This window comes from Diadema setosum, chromosome 16 (genome assembly GCF_964275005.1).
Source record: "Diadema setosum chromosome 16, eeDiaSeto1, whole genome shotgun sequence".
NCBI lineage: Eukaryota > Metazoa > Echinodermata > Echinoidea > Diadematoida > Diadematidae > Diadema > Diadema setosum.
The window spans coordinates 27110310-27130306 of record NC_092700.1 but is presented as its reverse complement, the minus strand read 5'-3'; the positions used below and the strand labels follow the sequence as shown (position 1 = coordinate 27130306).

The 19997-nt window shown below is 39.4% G+C and overlaps 1 protein-coding gene across 1 annotated transcript; it reads right to left on the bottom strand.

Annotated features, from left to right (window-relative positions):
- Positions 1–1299: 1299 nt before the first annotated feature.
- Positions 1300–12157, bottom strand: LOC140239768 (solute carrier family 2, facilitated glucose transporter member 8-like). The gene is made up of 9 exons (XM_072319589.1): positions 12051–12157; positions 10460–10607; positions 9495–9701; positions 8834–8933; positions 8170–8384; positions 4926–5184; positions 3062–3127; positions 1653–1859; positions 1300–1448 (listed from the first exon to the last, which is right to left on the bottom strand). Exons 1-9 carry the CDS (start codon positions 12155–12157, stop codon positions 1300–1302), a joined length of 1458 nt encoding a protein of 485 aa, XP_072175690.1.
- Between the last annotated feature and the right edge of the window lie 7840 nt (positions 12158–19997).

Genomic DNA, 19997 nt, shown 5'->3' with positions numbered 1-19997 from the left:
TTCCGCTGAGTACTATGACTGTACTATGCATTGAACGGCAGCATGTTATATATCATATTAAAGAGATTTATTTCTTCTTTCAAATGATATATAACTTGTCTATGGTTTTTGCATTGCTTGCTAATGAAGAGCGATGTTTGGAGAGTTGTCTGTTTGTCGGCGTGTGTGCCCGAACGGTGCTGGGCCACTTGGGTGTTTCTTTACACAGGTGCGTTGGCCCAATATGGGTTAACTTCAAAGCCCCATTCTCACAAGTTAACCCTTTGAGGACGGACTGATTTTGCCACAACATGCATTTCCCATAGACCCCTGCCCGAGTATACTCGGGACTCGTCCTCAATAGGGTGATAGCATTTCTACATGTTCCACATCCCATTATAACATCCTATCTTGATGAGTTACATGTACAATTTTGATGCCAAGGAGCCCCGCTTGCAGAATATGACCTTGACTAAAATACCTTGTGACTTTTTGTGGGTTTGTGACACAGGTCCAAGAGCATTAATGACAGACTCAACCTCTTTAAAGATCCTTCTAGTACCCGCTCTTTTTGCATAACTGATGTTTGCTAGACTTCCCCTGAGTCTGGTATCTTGACAATGTAGTATTATTATCAGTAGTATATTGTAGTATTAATATTCCATAAAAGAACACCGTCGTTGAGACTGCTGTGTATAAGGGTAATAGAACCTGTTTAGGATGAGCTTATTTTCTCATAACATGCATTTCCCATAGACATCTGCCCTAGTATACTTGGGACTAGTCTTTCAACAGGTTAAATTTGTGCCTCAAGATATGGTTGCACTTTGTGAAGGGAATTCCATCCTGTCTTCATGTTGCATTATATGAAAATTGGAAAAACAATATTGAAGAGAATCAATTAAAATGATGACAAAGAAGTCTGATACATTAACCAGATATGAATTACAACAGTATACAGAGTAAGACAAGTAGCAACTCTGTGTGATGTAGATGTAGAGGTAAAATTCTGATACGTCTCAGATACTTGGGCAGTTGGTGAACTTTTGTGCACAAGAGCTGCTCAACATCTACATCACACACAGATGTAAATTCATTTTGCTTTCTAAACTCTTACAATGTCTTTGTGAGTGTGTGTGTGTGTGTCTGATATCTTTCGAAAATACATATTTTTCTGTTTTCCATGAAAGCAAGATAATATCAAGACAGAATTCCCCTCTGATCTGCTGGTGTTAACCCACAACTTCTTGGAACTGGGCGCATGCTGTTCTAATCCTATGGAAAATGGCAACATCTGGAACGCATTAGGACTACTGAGACTTATCTGCTCTGGCTTTCATTCCTTGCGAAACTCGCCTCAATCTCTTCAAGCGAGCGCCCCTTGGTTTCCGGAACAACGAGGGCAACAAACACACCACCAAGTAAGCAGATGCCTCCAAAGAACCAGAAAATGCCTTGTTTGGTGAATGCTTGCTGTCGAGTTGGAAGAACACACAATGAAAATGTAAATCATGCATCAAGCATCTGCTGTACAATTCAGAAACACTGGCACATCTAAACTGCAAGTTTCATTAGGATACCTTAAAATGGATTTTAAGTTACGCTATCCACAAAATTGATTGCGTACTGACAGAAACTTTTATGCACGTGAGAATTTCTCGTTTTACTTGCACTTACTTCCATATCCTGGAACTCTTTGGTGATGATAAAGGAACATGTCCAGTTGAAGGCGGTGGCGATGCCGCTAGCTGCCCCCTTGGCCTTGGACGGGAAGATCTCGGACATGATGAGCCACGGGATGGGACCCCAGGCGAGGGAGAAGGAGATGATGTAGACAATGATGCTAACCAGTGACATCGGGCTGAACTTGTCTGTCTGATCTTGGGTTCAATCAGGAAAGAATCAATGGCATGCCATCAATGTTTCACCCTTTATAATAAAGAAATCCATCCCAAAAATAAACAAACTTCAAAAGAAAGAGAAAAATATTCCCTACAGAATAATACAAAATGACAAAAATCGGATAAGAAGTAAGGATGATTATACATTTCTAAATTCATTTTTCAGAAAACACTTCTTGACCAGTCCTTTTTACAGTATATATTCAAATGAGTGAGTTGATGATGTCATACCCTCACAATTTTTTTATGTATGTTATATATGAAATTTTGATTTTTTTTTTATTTTTTTATTTTTTGCTAATACAAGTAAATGCATGTTCCCATACCAAGATATATTAGAGGCTATATTTGTTTGTCATTTATGTGTATGAAATGAATAAGATACTGTGAGACCATGACATCGTGAACGTGCTGATTTGAATAGTTAAAGGACTGGTCAAGAAATGATTTCTGAAAAAATGTGAAATCTCAACATGTCACATCTTCTTTATTTCTTATCTGATTCTTTTTATTTTTGTATAGTTCTGTAGGGAGTATTTTTCTCTTTCTTCGGGAAGTTTATTTATTTTTGGGGTGGATCTCCTCTTTAACATGCCCAGGCACTTCCAAGCTGCACCTTGTAATGCTGTTTCACCAGCTTCTTCTTTTCCTCCCTCGGGGAGAAACATTAGCCTGATTTTTAATCTGATTTTGCTGATTCTTTCAAACGTGACGTCATTGTAAGTTGGCAACCTTGTTGTAAGTCGGTTAGCTCACTCGGGCATAACTATGTGCCCGATAGCCTGACAGCAACTCTCTACTCATTTTCATTATTAGTTTCAAGACATCTACACAGATAGGTGAAGACAGCACTTCAGTAATTGTGTCATTGGCGAAGTAAAGTGCAGAAAAGGATTAGAAAGTATCTGGTCAGAGACTCCGTTTTTGTGGTAAATTTCTCAGTCCTACTGGCCAAATTTTGATTTGATAGGGTGCATGAAACATGCTGAGGTATCATTACATTAAACAAATCTAGACAAATGGCTAGTGACAATGACATCCATTGCCATCGCAGCAAGAAATATTGAAAGCTGATTGGCAATGTACAGCAATGATAACTTGTATATCGTGCAGTGGGACTGTAGCAGGGAGAAAAAGTTATACACTTCATATATTTCTGAAAATGAAAGTGGTATAAATACCTGGATAAATGTCTGTTAGCTCATAGTAGAGGCCAAATGTTATTGCACTGACTGCCATACCAATTGCTGTTAAAGACAAAGAAACAAACAAGCAAACAAATAGAAATTAAGTGAAATAAACAGAAAATGTTTATACCAGATCCACCACTGCTCCTTATACAAATGTAGGTCATAGAATTTCCACGCAATATGTATCAGCTGGCAAAGCAAGAAATCTACACCAGAAATTTCACATGAAAGGGGATGGCTAGTACCTGATCAGTGGGAATGCTGGGGGATGATTGTTCCAATCCTTGTGGATTCATTTAAGAGTACATTATCTATTGTCGTGTGAAAATTATTTGCTTCAGAATGGTCTCATATTCAAGTAATGTGCAGTTCAATGTTTCCAGGTTAGCATGCCTGTACAGTGTCGCGGCAATCGTCGACTGGCTGTTGACGATTGCCCCGACACTGTACTCTTAAATGAATCCACAAGGATTTGAACAATCATCCCCCAGCATTCCCACCGATTCCCACTGATCAGGTACTAGCCATCCCCTTTAACCTGTTGAGGATGAGTCCCGAGTATACTCGGGCAAGCGTCTTACATGGGAAACGTGTTGTAGCAAAATCAGTCCTTCCTCAACGGGTTAATTGTACATGTACTTGTAATCAATAACATTTTTTCATCAAAATCCATTCAGCTATAAATGTATTTCTTTGGTACTTCCTGCTTACAAATGGTGCTTCCTCACTCCCTTTTAATCTTTGACAGGGAAGCTCTCCTTTTCTCTGCCAAGGAGGTGATATTTTCATCGGATTTGGTTGTTTGTTTTGTGGCTATTTGCAAAATAGCTCAAAAAGTTGTGATCGGATTTCAATGAAACTTGCAGGAAAAGTTGATAACGACTCAAGGAACAGAAAGAGAAAAGGAAATTTTGAACCCTACCCCATGAAACCCTAACAGTGAACAGAAAAAAATAAAGGTGCGATAAAAGGATACAGCAACAAACCACACAAATGTGACCCGCTACAACAAAAAGGTCCTAAAGTCGCGCACGGTCGAAGCCGTGAAAATCGAGTTTGAAGTCAGAGCATTAAAATTGGTCAAAACTTACGATTTTTTGATTTTGATATATTATTGGAGTCTATCATGTCTTCTATCATCTGTCGAAATCTTGAAGCAAACTGATCAAAGGAAAGATAAAAAAATAGCGTTTTTCTGAGCCATGTTTTTTGGCGTTTCAACGAAGCAGAAACTTGTTTGAAAATTTGGATTGAGCGCCACAGATAGGTTCTGCCCCTAACAACGACCAGAGTGATCTCATTGGTCAGTTTGCTGCTTGCTGCTAACCGAAGCGTGAAGCTTGCACACTGCCCAGTCGACTGGTGCGTGCGGGCGGGGTGCGCTATGCTCAGCCGCTTCTCACATCCTGGTCACTGATTGGTTGGTGAGGAGACCGCCGACGCTGATGTGCTTGAATGAACTCTTTGGGGGTTGCTAGGGCTTACCTTCTATTGTCCAGAGGTGAAAACTGACTTGCGTGTCCCTTGATCGCGATTGCGTCGAAAGGAAGACTTTTAGGGCGCTTTTCTCGAAACAGTGATTTTCCAGACGTCTCGACATGCTCTCTTTTACACATCGATATCTCCGCAGCCGATTATCTTTATAAAATGTGTTATATATCAATTTAAAGCAGAAAGATTAGGGGATTATATCATGGAATTTTCAAATAATCGACCTCGCCCGACTTTAGGATCATTTTGTTGTAGCGGGTCACAAATGTAGTACATAAGACTGGATGCGTTATAATCCTTCCCAGAGCTAGGCCCACTATCTTTTTTCTGATGGAACAAATGACAGACACCATGGCAAGCTTACCCCCAACGATCAGCAGCAATTTGCGCCCCATGCGATCCATGAGCACTGCAGCCACGCAAGTGAACAGCACCTGGACTCCGCCCACGATCACCGTGGGGATGTTGGGGTTCATTGAGGGCTCCGCCGTCTGGAAGATGCTGACCGTGTAGAACATGACGGCGTTGATGCCGCTAAACTGCTGGACGAACATCAGGACCAAGGAAATCACAAGGGGCTTGTAGAGAGTGGGCTGCGAAAACTCAATCCAGGAAAATTTTTCCTGTGAAAAAAATCAGAATTTAACTCTTTATGTGCAATGGTGGAAACCCCCTGTGTGCGACGTTATTCTGGGATACCAATGTAGTCATGCTTTGAGAAATCATTCTGCTTTTCAAATCTAGTAACTTCTGAAAATTTCTGTTAAACTGGATATTTAGTCGGCAAAGTTGCAGAGAAAATGCTTAGCTTTGCTTTGATGTAAATTGTATGACATATCTATGATTGTTTTTCTTTCAAATAACCAGAAGCTGCATTACTGAAAAGGAATAACTTTTGCACACAAAATAGTGACAGAAACTTAGAATTTACACGCAAATCCAGGAGGGATCACCACTTGTTTAATAGTCAAATTAAAGCAAATTAAATGCAAACTTTACTAATATCAAAGTACATATTTGGGATGAAAAATAATGTCTCAGCCAAATTTGAAGGAGAGATTATACAGTAGGACCTCGATTATCAGGCCACATCGGGACCGGCGGGCGTCCGGATAATCGAGTTGCCCGGATATGAGAGATAATAGTTTTATGCTCAAATACAGCACTCTCTAGCATATAATGCTATGAGTATAGGCCTATATGTGTTATTACCAATTCACTAATATTATTATCATGATTACATGCATGGAATTGTCATGTTTCATACTTCGGAAATTGATACAGAAATAAAACGAAATACAAGTAAAATATCCCTTCGTGTATTTTTTGTTTTGTTTGATTGATATTGACCGACAATGAGATCAATATCGCGACTTGTTGAATACTGCCGCTGCATTGTATTGTAACCATATACTGTGCACTCGGTGAGAGTGACAGGTGCAGCACTGGTCATTAACATTGTCTCATGAAGTGACTTAATAGAAGTGTCGGTCCGCTGCGATGATTGGAATATGACCCGTCGTGTATTTGCACGATAATTGTTGAACATGTGTTTGTTTTGAGTAAAATTTGGCACTGAAAATACATGAAAACATTGAAAAAAAAAGTCAGCCGATCGACGTCCGGATAACAAAGAATCCGGATAATTGATGGCCAGATAATTGAGGTCCTACTGTATACAGATTGCTCTCATGCAGACAGGTATGTGTTTCCAAAGCCAAATACATTTTTCAGATATTAATAAACTGGTTTTGATATTCTGCTGTTAATAATTTCCACACATAATCAATTGACAGCATTGTACGAAAGTTGGAAAGTTTGCCTGATATAAAGACAAATAATAAGTTCCCCCCAAAACTGATATTGACATGACATCAGTAGTCTTTTGAGGAGATATGGTAAGCTGTGTAACAGTACAATCTGAAGGAAAATACATCAATCTTATTTCAAGAAAGCAGGATGCACATAAAAGAACACTCATACCCTCAAACACACACACACACACACACACACTTATTGTATTCATTGGGCAACTAATCTGTACAGAGACTCAATTCAAACTAATATCCAATGTTACTGGATTATATTGTGAATCATGCCAATACGGCAGAACTCCATAGACTTCTTCTCCTCACACAGAGGCTTGTTGATGAAAGCTACAAAACAGATCTATCAAAGAAACTAGAAATGTCGCTATGGCGACTGATGCCTCCGCAATAATGCATGATTCTCCCAATAGGCATATAGTACAATGTCTTCACAATGTGTGATCCATGACAGTTTCACATAACTGGCAAAATATTGAAATGACAGGTTTGTCAGAAATGTCTTGATCTGGGTGTGGTATAATTTTCTAAGAGTGCAGGTACACATATTTGGGGAATTGAGAATTTTTACTTGAATTCTGACAGACCTTTTTATAAGTTTATGCATTGAGTAATTTCCAAGGTATGAAGAAAGAGTGTAATGACAGTACAAAATAGATTTTTTTTTTTTTTTTTTTTTTGGGGGGGGGGGGCATTGAAACCTGGCCTTTGACCCTTAACCTTTGACCTTTGACCTTCTGGCTGGAAATTTCCCAGAGAATCTCCATTAGGTAATGCATAGTATTAAGTTTTGAAACTAATAATGCAAGCATTATTATACTAGTATATGAGGGAAATAGTAAAATTTTGAGGAGTTGACCTTGACCTTTGACCCCTGACTATTGACCCATGACCTCTAAATTCCCTAGATAATCCCTGCCAGTCAGTACATGCGTATGTATCAAGTTCCACAAAGATACATTGAACCATTTGCGAGAAAAGTGATATTGCAACATTTTCACCTAACCTTTGACCTTTTGACCTTTGACCTTATGACATGAAACTCTCTCTGGAGAATATTTACGCAGTAGTACATGTCCAAACCAAGTTTCAAGAAAATATCTTTGGGCATTGCATAGAAATGGGGGAAATTGCAACACTTGTAGCATTTGACCTTGACCTTTTGACCTTTGACCTCTTGCCAATGTCACTAAAGTCTACTCAACTAATTGTCCCATCATACATCATACTTGGACCAAGTTTGGTGAAAGCTGCTTCATCCCGTTTTGAGTTATCACGTAAACAGATAAATTTTAGGATTTGACCTTGATCTTTGACCTTTGACCTCTGTCCGATTTCACTGAAAAACTAATCAAGTAATTGCCCTATCATACATCATCCTCCAACAGAGTTTGGTGAAATTTGCTCCATCCAGTATTGAGTTATCGCGTAAACGGATACAATTTCATGATTTGACCTTGACCTTTGACCTTTGACCTTTAGCCGATTTCACCCAAAATCTAATCAAATAATTGCCCCATCATACTTCATACTTGGACCAAGTTTGATAAAATTCCAGTACATATTACTCAAGTTATCGCATAAACGAAAGTGGACGGACGGACGGACGGACAGACGGACAACCCGAAAACATAATGCTTCCGGCACCACTTCGTGCCGGAGGCATAAAAATTCCTCCCAAACCAAAACTTCCAACAAAGCGCCTGAACTTTGGGCTTCCAGGGAAGAGGGTATAAATTCAGCCCATGCGGATGATGGAGTGACGATTGTCACCACACTCACGTCCGAATTGTCAAGAGCATCTTCAATCTCTCGACACTCAATGTCGACGTCGATGAAGGGGCCCCTAAGCTTGCGCAGGACATAGCTGGCCTCAGCCCGCAGGTGTCTGATGAGGAGGAAGCGGGGCGTCTCCGGGATGATGGTGGATGTCATGGCGAGGAGGACAGCCATGGCTCCTCCGGTCAGAGCCAGCCAGTAGTAGGTCAGCGGGATACCTGGGGGAGGGGGGGAGGGGGATACCAGAGTCTGTGTAAATCACCAGTGAGGCTTGCAGCTTAAAGGCATAATTTACCATTTGCACACAAAACAAAAACCCAGCATTACTGCTTTAAAATAGTTCCAAAAAACGAGTTAGTGGTAGAAACAACCGCTGTAAAAATTCAAATCAGTAAAATGAAATTGTTTGCATCAAAGTATACTATTTAAATGCCCAGTGAAAAGTAAATTTGTTTGTTTGTTTGTTTGTTTGTTTGTTTATTTTGGCTCACAGCCAATCATTTGACTACAAAGTAGTTAAAGTAGTTTTTTGTAGATCCATGCCACCATTTTGTAACACAAAGCATTTACATTCGGAGCATTGCTCTACTTGCAAAATAAAACACACAGACAAAAAATATGAATTAACCAAAAAAGTAAGAAATAGTGGATAAACAAGCATGCTCACCAATGCAATAGACAAGAAGAATTCCCACTGTGACAGAAACTTGGAAGCTGGAACCGAGAAAGCCGCGAAGGTTGGGTGTCGCCACTTCAGAGATGTAGTTCTGGTGATTAGAGAGGATATCAAAATAATGCTGTAAATCTGTTGTACGGCTATCATTTCTCTTTAAACCCTTTTAAAACAAAATGACCACATTCCATGGTGCAAAATACTGCCTGCTCTAGAAACTTTGCAGATTGCGTCATGTGTAGATGCGAATGATTTTTCAACCTTTGTACTAATTTTTTTTTTTTTTCAGGGGCCTAAATCATGATAGATACTGATCTCACCACATTTTTCATTTCCTCAAATATCTGGGTACAGATAGAACTTAGCCACTGAAGAGGGTATGGGGGAAAAAATGGTGAATTTCTGTGCATGTAGAGGTGCAACAGCTAGATCACACACAGTTGCCAATTTGTCCTAGTCTCTCAACTTTTACAATTCATATCTTGTTCTAGGTGTCTGATTTCTTAATTTCCAAAAATTGTCTCCAATCTTCTTCCGTGATTGTTATACTTTCATAAAAAACAACATAAGAAAAGAAAGGAATTTCCCTTAAAAAAACAAAACAAAAAAGCAACAACAAAAAACAGGCACTCATAGGAACTGATGTGAGCCTCACCGGTACTGCCAGAGATATCATGCCCGCCCCTACGCCAGTCAGGACACGCCCCGCGTAGAGACACATGATGATCTCCGAGGTGCCAATGAGGACCCAGCCGGCCACAAAGGGCACGCAGCTGGCCATGATGGTCACTTTACGGCCGGCAACCTGCAGCAGGTACCCGGCCAGAGGTCCCCCAACGATAGCCCCTACATTCAGCAGAGACTATTGTACCAACGAGGGGGAAAAAAAATAAAAATGATGATGTGAAGTCGCAAAGAGCTTTACAGTTTCATATGATCTTTGATACACAAATGACAATGCTAGCATTCCATTGACATTACCACTGACTCTATCTGATTCCAATAACACTACATATGATGTCAGTCTAAAAATTTGAAGAATTTCGACAAAAAAAAATGCATTTTACATAAGACAACCATCATGTTTGCACCACACTTACAAGTGTAGCTTCTCTCGGCCACAAAACAAGTGTGTTAACAAAGGGATAGCTCATGGAGTGGACATCCTATACCATTAAATGCATACTTTCAATGCAATGTATACCTTTGATACATGCTCTCAGAAACTGTTATCTGTCCTGCATCTACATGTACATTGTACCTGCTACAGGTAGCAATTACAGAATGAAAAAAGAATGCCTCCGGCAACACTTCATGGCAGAGGCATAAAATGCAAACAAACAAACACAAATCAAAGATATCTCTTCTTTGTGATGTTCAACATGCTTGGTAGTAGCTTTATGCTTAACTTATTACAATGGACTTCAACTCTTTCCTATCGCTACAGTTCTGTAGGAGTAGGGTGGGAATGGGACATGTACATCTTTGACCCTCCAGGACCACAGTCATTTACTGCCACTCACATTGTACACAAAAAGCTCTGCTGACAAGACTGAAAGAAACTGAAAGAGCTGAAAAAAAAAAATATTTACTTGGAACATTTTCATTTTCTTTTCATACCCCAAACCAGGTGTACTGCGAGTCTGTCATGAAGCCAGACATCTTTGGCTGGGCCGGGGATGTGTAGCCAATAGCTAAGCCCATCACGAGGGACCCCTGCAGCACAATCAGTGTCGTCACGTACAGGAAACCATTGCGCACTTTGGACCTGTGTTGAGAGAGGAAGATAATTCTGTTTGTAGATATCAATCAAATTAATGTAATTACAAAGTTACAATTCAGTCATAACTTTTAAAGTGAAAAGTAATGGTCCCAGAACTGACAAAGAACGTACAAAATCTGTGATGACCATAATATGATGTTTGTGTCGAATGAAGGCCTTCTTTGCTTCATTTAATCTATTTATTTGTCTTTTTACTATGAATCCCCACCCCTAAAAAAAAATGCTGTTTGGAAGTCTGGCATGCCATTCTGTAGATCAATGCACATCAATGCACATCAATTTATAACTATCTAAAACTGAAAGAAAGAGTAAAAATGAGACAATGAAGTGGTGTCACATCTACTCAAGAAATGCAATCGTATGTTCAAGTGGACATGACTTTGTCGTTGTACACCTGCATGTGCATTGCACATTTGCACATTGCAGCAAAGCAGCAAGGGGTCAAAAATTCTATATTCAGTCTTCAGGCAGTTTGATGAAATGCCGGCAGTAGCTTACTTAAAGTAATCAATAACAGTCGAAACATTAATCAAAAGACGAGTGCACTATTCACAGAAAAATGTTCACCACTTTGCTGCTGGTAAGAGGTTTTCATATTGGCGATGTCTGTGGTTGTCGCAATATTGTCTTGAAAATTGTTTTTCTGCACAAAAGGTTACAAGGGGATTGTGCACAGGTGCACCATCATTATGGCCAGTAATGTTGCATTTTCAATTGCTTTGCTTGTGCAAATGAAAAGTCCCTTAATCTTAAATCATGAAAGCCAAATTCACTTTCATGTATACAATTTCTTTCTTTTTTAAATGGCATATGAGGACAAGAAAATTAATCAACAGTTCTGTCAGTTCCATCCCTTTTGAAGCATTCACTTTTAATGGTATGCTGTATACTAAACAGTAACATTTAACAACAATCCCATGATTCACTACCTATGATGGGGGAACCATCATACAGACACATTGGTGCTGTGCAAGTCTTCATGATCTGTGTGTCAACTGTATTGACAAAAGACCACAAGGCCCATACATGTATTGACCGATTCGGGTTCGTTGAGGGCAGCAGACATTTTATGGCACTGGGCGCAGCCATGAGCTCAAATTGCGGTGTCTCAGCCGACCCCCCCCCCCCCCCCCCCCGCTCTCCCCTACCCCACGGGCAACATGTTTATCGTGCACTTGTAACAAAGGTTCGCGCACTAAGCAAGCATTCGCGCACTCAATACGAGACGCCCATTGGCTAAAGCAACCATGCATCAGTTTTACATTCTGCGCGCGTGCTAATGTAGGGAGAGGGGTGGAGAGTGGGAAGGGGGGGTCGGCTGAGACACCGCGTAATGGCGCTGCCCATGCCAAAAACACACATAGCGCGTCACAGAATCAGTCAATAGAATGAGCTGAAACAGGAATACAGTTACTGAAAGATCCTCACGGGTCTATGCGGCTTTGGTCGCTGAGGAGTGATATCCTCTCAGTCGAGTCAGGAAGGAGATTCTCCTTGTCCCGGAATTGCACGTGAGGCACCTCGTCATCTGCCATCTCGCCTGCAGCTTGTGGTCCAAATGCTGCCTACTTCAGTCTGTTAAAACAACAACAACAACAACAAAGACGAACAAAAATAAAAAAAAGACAAGAAATGCAACAAGCTTTGAAGTCAAAGCTAGCCCAGTTTCTAAGGCGCAATAACATGAGGATTGACAAACACAAAACCATGTCACCAGGTTATGCACCCTGCTCTTTTATTTGCGATGAATGAATGAAGTGGGATTATTTTTTTTTTCATGTGCATGACGCCATGAGTTGTTACTCTCTCACACACAGAACCTCCCTTCATGTCCTATCCAATGGTCAGAGTGTATCGCCTCCACTAAAGAGAAAATGGCACAATAATACATAACAGTACAATGTAACATTTCTAGGTCAAACCAAAAATGAATGCACGAGAGGACATGATAAAAAAACCTTTATATTTCAAGATCAAGTATCACTAGATCTACACAATTCATGTAATATGCATAATCAGGAAACCTTGCTTGGAATAGTTTCAACTGGTCTGGACAAGTTTTGAATGAATGAACCCATCAAGTTCTACCTAAGTTTGACGCCATTCCACCTGCTATGGCTGGCCATGACCCGGCCCAGCCAAAGAAAGTGTTGACAGTGAGTAGATTGAATCTGGATCTGAATACTGAGGCTCAACATCTGTGTTCAGAATCGTTCTGAGGTAGGCTAGGCCTAACGCGTTTAACGTACCAATTGCAATTTATTCCAGCATTGTACAGGCTACAGGTTCTATACCACTAAGGATATTGTTGCACTTCATTCTGCATAATCGAAACAGGTTATGGGCTTGTTCATTGTCTTGTATACTTTATTCACTTTATTATGTAGTATTACTTAGATTAGGCCTACCTTTACCATCAGATCTGATGGAAAATTGTACAGTCTACGAGTATGAGTACGACTTGACTGAGGCATCAGCCATCACAACAACTTACAAGTCAGGGACAAGTCAGAATCTTGTGACTGTGTTACAAACGGGAATATCAACACATCGGACTGACGCCTGACCACTGCTGACGGACAGAGTAAAATTACACGACGGTCATATAGTCTCTAGTCTACATGTAAATGCCAAAGCCAGGCCCAAAAGGAACCAGGCCAACAAGCGCTGGTTGGTTGAACCAGCTGTAACGTTACAGCCCAAGGCAAGGAGCTGGATTACAATGACAATTGTAAGCTGGTCGCAAGCTGGTCAATCAATCTGTCCTACTACACTTTAGCACGGACTAGTTTTGAAGGGCGCCAGACAACTCGCCCTCGAGACAAGTCACCCCGAAGACAGCTCGCCCTCGATTTTCGAGGGCGAGTTGTCTTGGGTCCGAGGGCGAGTTGTCTCAAGTGGCGAAGGAATATACCCCAAATGATTGATTTAATTTCAGACAAAATAAAAGCTGCTTTAAAATAATTTTGCATTTATCTGCCTAAGTTAAATATCAGAATGCACACAGTTTCTATTTTCTCTGATTAAAATCATTGTTAAGATGAAAAATATGGCATTCTGTAATCGCATTTTCCCAGCCCTGAGCACTGATCTCCCCTCTAACTGGATGTGCGGACGTGCAGTGATTGGCCTATTCCGCGCGGAAGTCACCGGAAGTTGTACAGTCGCCATGTTTGTTCCCCCAAAAGCGAATCCGGAGACGGAGAAAAGTACACGCTAGTCACGCCGATCTGTACCGTGAATTCCCAATTTTACTTCCTTTACTCCATTTTTCAAGTGGATGTGTCATGTAATGAGAAGTTGAAAATGCCGTCATGCGCTGCATTTGGTTGTACCAATCGGGATGACCGTAGGAACAGAGAAAAAGGTGTTACTTTTCACAGATAAAACATTTTTAAAAAGCCCCATTTCTGTTCTCAGTCCCATATGTTCAAATATGTGTGCGTTCTTGAATTAGTCATTGAAAATATCCCGTTAATGTGTCCTAGTTTATTATCATTATTATGATTAAAAGCATGTGAAGTTAATGTAAACTAATGTTAGAATATTAATGTGCTGCATGACAAGAATTGAAGGCTAAATATGTAATTACTCTTTTGTGCGCTGCGATTCCCATAATGTTAATTACAGTCATGTATTCAATACGCGTAATTACATGTTGAACGCAATCTTACATTTTTACATTCTTTTCAACCAGTCAGATAGCATATTCAATCAAAATCCATGTTTTAGAATATAATTGCTGCTTGGTATATAAAAGAAATATAGACTGTTTTGATATTCGAGTCATGGCTGATTTTATAGGCTCGCGGGGATCTCAGAGCCACGCTATGACCCGCGGCGCTTGCGCGCCTTGGGTCATAGCATGGTTCTGAGATCCCCTTGGGCTTATAAAATCAGCCATGACTCTCATAGCCGTCTATATTTCTATATTATATATGTGTAAGGGTACAAGGGCAATAGAAGACAAAGTTTTGACCAGTGCAAGTCATTACCACTAGTTTCCAATGTAAATCCTTTACATAAATATGCAATACATCAGTTTTACGCAATAATACCTGTTGGTTTTTTTTTTTTTTTTTTTTTTTTGCCTCTGCATATATCTTGCCTTACATGAAAATGTTTGTCATGCATTGTCCTGCAGGTTGGTTCCTGTAAAATTACAATAATACATCTATGTGCCTTCAAAAAATAAGGGATATTAGTCATTAATGAATAGAACAATTTGGAAGTTCTGTTCTATGATTAATGTGACTATACCTTTATGCATTTCATTGTCTTAATTCATGGGTGCTTTAGATTCACTGTACCAATGAGGAGTTAAGGATTTACATTCATGTTTTGAAAGTTCATGTGGTAGGGAGGTGTTAGTTGGAAATGTTATCATCTTGGATTTGTCATTTTTGGGTGTAATGGTTATGTTGATTTTACATACATGCAATTCAAGTGATTTTTAACCTTCTGTTCAATTAAAGACCTCAGTGGAAATGTGAACAGTATTACACAGAAATTCAATTTGGAGCTTATTCACATTTTAATGCTCTGGGCTCTTACAAGCTTATTTCTCAGAGGTCCTTAATTGAAAATCATTGTTGCGGTTGGAAATAGATTCTGTTTGTTTTATGGAAGATGGCGAAAATTCATAAGAAATTGCGACACACATGAAAATCTGTTTCAAAATTTTATTTTGAAAATTGTTTTGTTTCAGTCAAAATTTGAATTAAAAAAGAAAAAAAAAGTCAGTCTTCAGTTCATTAAATGAATGTATAAACATGCTTTTACAAAAAAGAGTGACTAAAACGAAACTGTAAACAGTTTGTTTTGGGAAAGGGAGGGTTAGGGAGAGAGAGAGGTAGAGAAAGAAAGAGAGTGGGGGTTGGGTGGGAAGGAAGAAAGGTAGAGATTGATTGGGGAAGAAAGAGTTTGAAGTGGATGAGAGAGGGATAGGGGAGAGAGAGAAGAAAGAGATGAGGCTGGGGAAGAAGAGGGAGTGATATGGAATAAGGAGAGAAGAGAGAGATAGATATTGAAAGGGATATACATGTATTAATCTGAAGAAAGGCAGACGGATGGAAAGTGAGAAGATGACCCAAAAAACCCCAACAGTATTACGTGAAAAAAGAGCAATCGACCGCACGAGATAGAGATATGCGATGATGAGGAGAAAACAGAAAAGATCTACAGAGAATAGAAAGAAAAGTAGAGTAAATATTATGTAAATATGGATTTGAGAAGAGATGGGAGGGATAGATTGAATGTTTTCCAACGTTGTTATATTTCATTTTCCATGAAGATTTCCGAGAGTTTGCAGGCAGCTCCGTCACAACATGTCCAATGTACAGTATGTCACCAACGAGATCGCGCTCTTCTTGGGAGAACAAACATGGCGGATAATAGAACGCAGCGGCTTCCAATCAACGGACCGCTCCGCACATCCAGTTAGAGGGGAGATCAGTGGCCCTGAGATCGCAAGAATTGCCGAATCGTCCATGCCCGGCCTCCTGATTCCCATCGGCAAACTGCAGTTAATTTTTTTTTACTTTGAATGCACCTCTTAGACTTCATTTATGAATCAGGTTTGTATTATTGATTAATGATGCTAGATAGTAGGTTAAATTCGATTAATATTTCACTTTCTTTGTTTATTCAGCAGAAGAAGAAGAAGCAGAGTCGATCTCGCCCTCGCCCCCTTTTTCTCCGGCTAGCACGGAGTGCATTGTATGGGCTGCATTATGGCCCGATCTGAGCTCGCCCCTTGATTCTCATCGGCAAACTGCAGTAAATTTTTCGACTTTGAATGCACCTCTTAGACTTCATTTATGATTCAGGTTTGTATTATTGATTAATGATGCTATATAGTAGGTTGAATTCGATTAATATTTCACTTTCTTTGTTTATTCAGCAGAAGAAGAAGTAGAGTCGATCTCGCCCTCGTCCCTTTTTCTCCGGCTAGCGCGGCGTGCATTGTGGGTTCGGTTGCTGCATGCCCGCTGCATTATACCCAGAGCTGAGGCAGAGCTGAGCGTCGCATGGGGGCGACTCCGGGGTAAACCTCTCGCCTCTCTGGCCTCCCGCTGCCCGCTGACTTTCCACTGCTGGCGGGGTTTCATGTGTCGCTGTCTTCACGATTTGAAGTTGAATTTGTTATCGTTTTGAGATGAACTCGACTCCTAATTACATGTCTCCCACTGAGTGGTGAGCATAACCCTAATTTCGATTGATTTATTTTTTTTTTTTAATAGAAAGTAGAGGCTAAATAGGCCCTAACTCAAACTGTAACTGTTAGTAGCCTAGGCTATGCAAACTAATACTATTCACTAACAGTATGTTTATAACACTAGTAAAAGTAACATTTGGTTTATGATGTAGACCTATGGGTGGGTAAGCCACATGTTGCCATGCACCCTAAAGTTTGATTGGTAATCAAAATATATCGTTGACTGTACGACTGTAGAACGTCAGCTGAAATACTCGTGTTGTGAAGAAAATGCTGCAGATTCCGATGATGTTCTAAAAATTACACTGCGAGGCTGACTTACCTATGGATACCTACCTAATGAAAGAGATATAACATTTTGGAATTACACATATTTCTGGAAAACATTTATTGACAAGTCCTTATGAATATTCAAATGAGGGAGTTAATGATGTCATTCCCTCACAATTTTCACAATTCATTTACAGAAATGACAACAACAAAAAATCTCATCTTTCAGATATAAGACAGTACCGGTAAAGCTTACCTGCTATTCTGACATATTTTCATACAGGGATATGGGTTTACCTGTATCAGCCAAAAAAAAAACAAAAAACAAAAAACAAACAAAAAAAAAATCAAATTTCATGTATAATAATATATAACAAATTGTGAGGGGATGACATCATCACCTCACTCATTTAAATATCCATAAGAACAGGTCAAGAAATTTTATTTTCTGAAAAAAAAACCATGAAATTTCAAAATGTCATATCTCCCTTATTTCTCATCCAATTTTCATAATTTTTGCACCATTCTGTAGGTAAAATTTTTCCTCTTTACTGTTAAATCATAACAATCTTGGCCCGGATTTGTCCTCTAAGTGGGCACTGTATTCGTTGCTTAGAACTGAAAAGCACTAGAGCCAACCAGGGGAGCGATTCATGAAACATAATCGCAAATAGGTCAGTATGATGTGCATGTATGCAGTCATTGGCCAACAGTGAAATAGGAAAGTATGTTCAATAAAGAGTGTAAACTGTGAGTAAAAACAAACGTTGGGTGTGTGTGTGTGTGTGTGTGTGTGATCTGAGCCTAATTCCCTTACTTATACAGCCTTATTTAGCCACTTACGAAGCCCAACATATCAATATCGGTGTTTGGCTGCAAGAATAAAACACACGCTTGTCAGTATACACTGCCTACATTAAAAATGCTGGTAGGCTATTTAAGAAATAATATATGGAGGTCTAAACACAAATAACTTCATAAAATTTGCCCCCCAACTCAATTACATAACTTACAGTATTCCAAGGACCATGCAGGCAGAGGGCAGTTTACAAATGGATATCATATCGCTGAATTACATTTGTCCTGACATTTATTGTATGCCTACTGGTCAATAGCACAATCAGGGTATGCAATTGTGTAACAGGGGGAAAATGAAAAAAACTTTGTGAAAATGCTTTTTTTTTTTGCTTTATGTTGTAGCTGACTGTTCAAATTTTCATTTCATGTAAAGAAAGAGTCAAAATTTTGCATTAAACTGTGCATAAATTAGCATTTTAATTAGGGGTGTCGAATTACATTGAAATGACTAATATATTGGAAAAATTCATTAAAAAGAAAGAATGTTTTTTCATCTGATATTGCTGTTAGATATTCCTGATAAATATCCCTTTCATTCATTACCAGCACATAGCTATGACATATCACAAATTATGAATAAATGTCATATTTTCACTTCTTGAAATGGATGATCAATTTTGTAGGCATTATTTTGAATTCAAATAAAACCACTTTTACATTTTTTATCATATTTCACTTATGTCAAAGAGTGAAGAGGTGAAACTTTCAGGAACAGGTAACAGACATATAGTGGCCATTATTACAAAGTTTTATGAAATTAGAGCTGGTACTTTGGAAGATATGATATTTTTCATCAAAAAATTATCTGTACAGTTTGACCTTGAATGTGCGCACAGTGTTTGGATCCATTCTCATATTTGTAAACACAGAAGAATGAATGTGAGATTTATTATGACTAGAGTTGATATCCAAGCTGTGACACTCAAACAATGACATATTAAGCCAAAATACTATGTTTTTGCTTATGATATCTTTAGAAATTGAACAAGCATTGAAATATGAACACTGAACACTTATCATATGACCTTCATGCAGTATAACACGGGCGTGGATCGGTCTTTTTTTTCCTCAGCAATTTGTAAAAATATGAAAAAATAAGCTCTCATTGCTCAAATTTGCTAAAATTTTCACACAATAGATTTCTACATATGTACAATTCATGGCTACATACATACAATTCATGGCTGAAAATTTTCTCTCAAAAATAAGACCAAAGCGAAACATCACAGCCAAGAAATTCAAAGATTGTAATGTAGACAATTAACTGTAGAGAAATACGTTACAAATCATACAAAGTGTATTCAGTAAGACTTTGTAAAACAGAGCAACTGAAAATTTTGTGTGTGTGTGTGTGAAAACAACTCATCGATCAGTTTCCCACTGAAGTTGTCAGTAGTACATCACCAGAAGTCTTTAAATTAAAGCAAAACTCGAGAAAAGCCATCTCCATTACGACTAAAAACCACGCGCCCTCTCTCAGCTGGTGCTTTATACCGAAAGGTCGGTCCTGCACTGTACTCACATCCAGATCCAGATCCAGACTAACAGTTTTAGTCCAGACTATGACCATGGCCGTATAAAGTTGTGGTAGGCCGATGGGCCTACCTGAATTTCCTATGTCATATACTCATGATGGCGCATGACGCCCAGTAAGCAGTAATGGGAATCTAGAAATCTAGATCTCACTGATTGACTACCGGTACCGTTAGTATTTTTAGTAAAATTTTAAGTCACTCAGACTTTACCGTGATTTTACCCTGGTACCTTGATCTAGGTCTAACTTATGCCATGGCCATCTCAAAAGACTAGTGAAGTTGTACTAAATTGCACAGGTTAGATTAGGGCTATGTTCACCCACAGCCACTCACAGGGGAGAAATATTTTATAAGTCAAGTTCATCATCAAAATTATATCAAATTCAACTTCAAATCGTGAAGACGGCGACGCATTAAATCCATTAACCCATTAGTTAAACCCGGCCGGTAATGGAAAGCCAACGGGAGGCCAGAGAAGTTTACCCCGGAGTCTCG

What these genes read in the sequence shown, in the direction of transcription:
- LOC140239768 (XM_072319589.1), bottom strand. Translation starts at nt 12,157, where the DNA reads ATGGCAGATGACGAGGTGCCTCACGTGCAATTCCGGGACAAGGAGAAT. An exon ending in TGATATCTCTGGCAGTACCG is followed by an intron (nt 8,934 to 9,494) that starts GTGAGGCTCACA and finishes TCTAATCACCAG; the next exon opens with AACTACATCTCTGAAGTGGC. An exon ending in ATTGCTGCTGATCGTTGGGG is followed by an intron (nt 3,128 to 4,925) that starts GTAAGCTTGCCA and finishes TGTCTTTAACAG; the next exon opens with CAATTGGTATGGCAGTCAGT.